Below are 6,204 nucleotides of genomic sequence, written 5' to 3' on the forward strand. Positions count from 1 at the left end.
GGCACTTGAGGTATCCCATCTTAGGCCTCTAGGTTGGCAACGCATCTGCAATCCCCCTGGTGTTGCAAGTGTATATGGGCGGTGGTGATCTCTTACAATCAGGAGACCCACTTGCTCGTTTGCCATCCAGTCGAATAAAAACAAAAAACCTTGTTCTTCGTACATAACATTTTACATAAACAGCTCTAGACGGGTCCAAATATTTCCTATTTCAAAGAGATTTCGTTAATGTTATTAATTATTTAGATTACGAAAAATTAGGCACGACGATGAGCGAAGCGAGGAGTGTTAGGCACGATTGCAACCACATTTAACCACAATGCGCAAGCCGCGAGCCGAGCGAGCCGCGAGCCGAGCGAGCGAAAGCCGGCGAAACGCCAGGACATAATTAATTTAGGAAATAAGTTGACCCCTACCCGTGCTGGCTACGTATGATGGTTATGTACCTACGAATAACAAGGGGTTTGGGATAGTGCGCAGGAATCATAATATGAATACTGAAATACGACCAGACGGGAGAGCGCCTCCGACCTGACGTCGCGTTTGTTAATGTTCCGTTTATTAGCACAAAGCGCTTCGCTTCCCCTTCCTTTTAAACAGAATAGTATAGCGCATAGTTCAGCCCGTGGCACGTAAGTGTAGCACTGACCGGTAATTTCTGTGCGTGCATGTGACGTCGCGTGCCAATCAGCGCTTACGCTCGCCAACCCCGTTCGCCCTGCGCATTTTTCAGCCTCTTGTTTTGTACTTCGGTTGCTTACGTGCTTCAGACTATACCATTAGTAGGTATATAAAGTCTGCTCATAATAATAAAACTAACCAGCGTTTTCACACTGAAGTAAACGGGAGCGACGGCGGCGCTTGCTGTGGTAAGCTGCACCAGAGAATGGAACAGGTATATCGCGTAGGAGATGCGTGCCAAGAACTTCCACAGCCGCAGCGACAGGAACCAGTTCACGGGACCTGCACGGAGGAGTGAATACTCGTACGAGTTCATAGTAGTCTGAGGACGTGTTGGCTAACGCGCTGACGTTCACACACAATCGCATACACATACACCATCTCTTTCTATCCTCGTCTTGTACCGTATGACAGAAAGGGTTGATGAAAAATTGTCCCGTTATAATGTACTGTATTGCTGTTGATGCCCAAAATAAAATAAAATTCCAAGTGTGTCAGACAACAAGGCCTCTGAAGGGCTAGGTACTACACAGAAAAAAAAGATGTCTTATTTCAAAACGCAAAACTCTCTCAAGCACTGTTTGTTGAAGTGAGAAATATAAATCTTCATCAAATAAATATATCTCAACTCAACAATATCACATTTTTTAAAGAAAGAACCTAAATTAGTTAGTTCAATCTTCATATACTTTTGTGGCAAAATGGACAAATTTGAGTAAAATAATTAATTGATTTGCAACAAAACGCTACAGCGTTTTAACAATAATATCAAATTTCTTGAAAATGTTATTTGATGCAAGTAATCTTCTTTAAAATAAGCATGTACACAATTTTCAAAGAAATATTACTTAATATTTCCTTGAATACTGTTACTTTTTCGGACGAAAACTGCTAATTCTTGGTTTAATATTCACAAGCTACAATCAAGATCTAAAAGTTTAATATAAAATAGACCACAGTTTTACACCAAGATTCAGTAAATTTTCGGACGAAAACTGCTAACTCTTGGTTTAATAGTCACAAGCTACAGTCAAGATCTAAAAAGTGTAATTTAAAATAGACCACAGTTTTACACCAAGATTCAGTACATTCTTGGTTTGATTTACATTTTATTTGCCATTTTTTCATCAAAAGTTTTAGTATTTCAACCAAGAAACTGCTAACTCTTGGTTTAATATTCACAAGCTACAATCAAGATCTAAAAAGTTTAATTTAAAATAGACCACAGTTTTACACCAAGATTCAGTATATTTTCGGACGAAAACTGCTAACTCTTGGTTTAATAGTCACAAGCTACAGTCAAGATCTAAAAAGTGTAATTTAAAATAGACCACAGTTTTACACCAAGATTCAGTACATTTTCGGACGAAAACTTTTAATTCTTGGTTTAATATTCACAAGCTACAGTCAAGACCTAAAAAGTTTAATTTAAAATAGACCACAGTTTTACACCAAGATTCAGTACATTCTTGGCTTGATTTACATTTTATTTGCCATTTTTTCATGAAAAGTTTTAGTGTTTCAACCAAGAAACATACAAAAATTAGTATTTCAACCAAGAAACATACAAAAATTAGTATTTCAACCAAGAAATATACAAAAATTAGTATTTCAACCAAGAAACACACAATCTTAAAGTAAATAACATTGACGGTGGTATATCTTGTTCATCTCGTGGTGTTGCCATAGTAGAAAATAAAACCCTTATAATGGGACATCCATCATGCTTCACATTATTATTATTAAAGCTAAAATAAAATAAAAAATATGATTGTAAAACCCGCATAGAAAACTTAATTTTGAATTGCCTATTTCAAAACCAACGAATTTAAATAGCATAAAAGTGGCTAAATAGTATAAATAGTTTAAAATTTGTATGACATAATTTATAGTAAAATATTGTATGCAAAAGCAACTTAAGACATTAACAAAATTGGTTGAACCGACTAACATTTTCGGAAAATCCACATCCTACAATAATTAAATAACACCCGTCCAATTAAAATTGACAGATTTACCACTTAAACAAAAAAATGGCAAAGAATTACCAGTCAAAACAGTCGAATGTGGTACTTCCAACAAAAACAGTTAAAAATGTCCTGTTTAAAATGTCGGTTGTGCCACATAGTTATGACAAAAAAACTTACGAAAAAGCAATTAAAACTGTCGGAACTGTCACATCCGATGCCCAATTTTCAATTTTTATTAAGCAAAATCTAATTTTTAACCGTATAATTAGTAGTTGAAGTATAAAAAAGATTATGCAGGAAGTTAATAATACAATCCTGAGCTTAAGTATATTATGATTTAACTTGCTTTTTCCGTCGATTTGATCGTTGTGGTTAAAATTTTCAGTAACAGGTTTTTTTTTTCATTCGTATTGTAGTAACGGTTACGGAAGCCTACACTGAGAATGGTCCGACGTAAGCAACGTAAAAAAAATATTTAACGTCTATGTTTGGGCCCAATAGTCTTCAGCAGACATCTCTTCTCTCCAACCAATCTCTAAGAAAGAAATAAAGACTATTGGGATAAGAAGAGGAAGGATGATAGGACACCTAATGAGGCACGATAGTTTTTTTACGAATATTTTGGAAGGGAAGGGGAAGAGGGGAAGAGGAAGACCCAGAATAAATTATTTCCAACAAATACGTGAGAACGTCAACCAGGATCATACTAGGAGGTCAAAAGGCTGGCGGAAGACAGGGATAAGTGGCAATTACTCCACCGACAAGAGTGCAACTCTTAAATAGAAGAAGAAAAAGGATGTTTGGGCCAGCCTGTATAATCTGACACAACAGTTGCAATCATGCAAACAAAGGTATCATACAAGATTGTGTGAAATTTGAGCAAACAAAAACGATGCCTAAGGCGAACCTGTACAAAAAATAAGTTGATTTTTTTTAATAATATTTTTTGTTTTATATTTTTCCTAAACATAGAAATAAACTCAGGGGGGAATTTTACTACAAAAAGGAGATTTTTTCAACTTGATGCGGGGAATTTCCAAAAGTACCTCTGGCAACACTTTGCTGGAGCCAGAGAGAACCCCGCCCGTCCATTTTGTTGTGTTGTGTTGTGCAGGGGGGGACAGTCGCCTATACCGTACTAATTCATGTCGATAGCGCCGCCATCTCCTTTATCTAACCTAAAATAAAACAGATTGTTGTCGTTTGTTTCAGATAGATGTCACTGAAAGCTTGAGATCACAAAATTTATTTATTAAAAAATATTTTGTCGTTGATAATTACCGCAAAAAGAACTTTATTTTCGAAATTGACAATCGTATTGTAATTTCTAATATAAAAGTCACATAATTGTATCCGCTCAGTCGTTACAAATATTTTTTGTGTAGCAACCCTCTATGTCAGGCCAGGCGTCTATTCGCGCTCAACAAGGAACAAGATGGCTACGTTGCAATCGAAACTCGTGCACATCGTCCACATAAAAAGTAAAGACAGTGCTGCAAACGGAAAATTGAGGCTGGTTTAAACTTAAGAAGACTGAATTCAAGCGGTCTCACTTCTCTTTGCAGCCCTGTTTTTAGTTTTTATGTGGTTTGAGCTGGGAAGCAAATCCAGTAAAGTAAAAGAATACCTGTGACTATTAATAGCTATACGTATGGATGGATATACATCAATGGTACTAGTTAGGAAATGCAGACGGCGCTTCAAAACAGTCTGCATGAATGAGACGAGAGAGGGCTCTCTTTCCCCGTATATTATACTACTCTTTGGTGTTGTGTATTTGAATTGTGGCGTTCGTTTGCTGTGCTGCTGGCTGTTTGTGCATAAAAATTAAAAGGTAAGTAAAGATTATCATTTCATTACGGATAAGTGGATGACGTCAGTCGATTTATTGTCAGAAGTTTGTCTATTCACTTGGTACATAAGTAATTAGGTCTCGCTTGACCATTCTTTTGTGTTCTTATATTTTGTGTTTGTCCTAGGCTGACTTCCACAATAGAAGTTTCGCTTATACTTTGCCACGCGACCTATGATCTCCGGTAAAAATGGACGAAACAGTCCTTCTTCTAAGGAAATGGAGCATTTCTGAAGAAATCATCAAGAATTTCCTTGGTAAATACCCAAATCTAATCCAAATTCCAATTTAATGTAATCTTGTTATTAATTAGTTACTTGCATTCGTAGATTCAAGCTTTAGTTAGCAGGTTTGTTATATAGTAAACAGTCTTAAGAATCGAATATTATATCCGCAACGTAATGCTTATCTTGATTTAATGCCAAGATTATCTGATTATCGACGAGAATAGTCGGTTCTCCAGCCCTAGCACGGTAAGGTTATCGACCCATTTTATCTTTCATCATATAAAATGGATAGATAAACCAACTGTGCTAGGGTCTCGGGTCTCAGGCCTCAGGTGAATATTATATAGGTAAACAGGGCTTATGTACTCGTATTCGTGGCTAAATGATGAGGTGAGTAAAAAAGAATTAGATGTGTAAGAAGTGTTGACGTCATAACACATACAGCCTAGGTTGTATCTATAGCGGCAAACTGCTAAAGCACAGCCAGTCTCTCGGTTGGTCTTTGCCGTAGTCTAAACTAATGATATTTATTATATTTTTTAGATAATGACATATCTATAGAGAACTTCAAGGATTTGACAGATACTTATCTCAAGGAACTATGTCCTCACATAGGACAAAGAATTATATTAAGAAACAATATTCAAGATTTGTTGGAGTCCGTTGCTACTACTGAAGCATTATCTGAAACACAGTTTACACCAATCATGAATCACATTCGTCTGCTAGAACTAACAAAGAAGTCTCAGGAGACAGTTTCTCAAGTCTTCCAATTCTGGATGACATCACAAATATTTTAGAGACATAAATAGACCCCCTCTTCCGGATTTTGACATCAACACACTGTTGCAAACATCTGCCCATGGAAGCAGCATTCTAATTATTATAAAAGATATCAATGTCTCAATGCTAAGAAACGCAATATACTTGTAGACATTATTATAAAACATATATATACATATATAGTGAACAAGTAATAACAAATTCAGTTATAAAGTAGTAGATATTGTAGAACAAAAAAAACTTCACTTTTATTATATTAGCGAAGTTTTATGCTGAATCCTACAAAATATCCTTCTCCAGTTCCTACCGTGTTCCTGTCTCATGCCACCTTTATCCAGTAAACCTGCTTGCCTCTGTAAGTCCGCACTGTCTGCACTCAGTGTCCTATGACTCTTATCTTTCCACTGTTATCCTAGATATGACCAGCCCATATTCTTATTATTCATATTATGCTTGCCTTGAGGTATCCTCCTAGTTAGAATTTAGATCTTTGTATACCTAAGTAAAGTTTAGTTCAGGTTTCAGTCATTCATAATGATACAGTTTTGACAACAGACTGCTATTGCAATACTTGAAACATTTGTTTTTAGGGTTCCGTACCTCAAAAAGAAAAACGGAACCCTTAAAGGATCACTTCACATCACTCGCGCATCAAGGGTTCCGAACAAATTTGTCTTGTCTGTCTGTCCGT

The 6,204-nt window shown here is 36.3% G+C and overlaps 1 protein-coding gene across 1 annotated transcript; it reads left to right on the plus strand.

Moving 5' to 3' along the window:
- The first annotated feature begins 4,436 nt into the window (after positions 1 to 4,436).
- Positions 4,437 to 5,530, plus strand: LOC141427153 (uncharacterized). Its single transcript, XM_074086387.1, has 3 exons — positions 4,437 to 4,485; positions 4,631 to 4,760; positions 5,274 to 5,530. The coding sequence occupies exons 2-3, from the start codon at positions 4,694 to 4,696 to the stop codon at positions 5,528 to 5,530; spliced, it is 324 nt and encodes a 107-aa protein (XP_073942488.1). The 5' UTR covers positions 4,437 to 4,485; positions 4,631 to 4,693.
- The last annotated feature ends 674 nt before the right edge of the window (positions 5,531 to 6,204 follow it).

The sequence above is a fragment of the Choristoneura fumiferana genome, chromosome 4 (assembly GCF_025370935.1).
Source record: "Choristoneura fumiferana chromosome 4, NRCan_CFum_1, whole genome shotgun sequence".
NCBI classification, from domain to species: Eukaryota; Metazoa; Arthropoda; class Insecta; order Lepidoptera; family Tortricidae; genus Choristoneura; species Choristoneura fumiferana.

Bases quoted from the DNA above. Each gene is read 5' to 3' on its own strand.
- LOC141427153 (XM_074086387.1), top strand. From the start codon at position 4,694: ATGGACGAAACAGTCCTTCTTCTAAGGAAATGGAGCATTTCTGAAGAA. The intron at 4,761-5,273 runs GTAAATACCCAA...TATATTTTTTAG, and splicing joins AATCATCAAGAATTTCCTTG to ATAATGACATATCTATAGAG.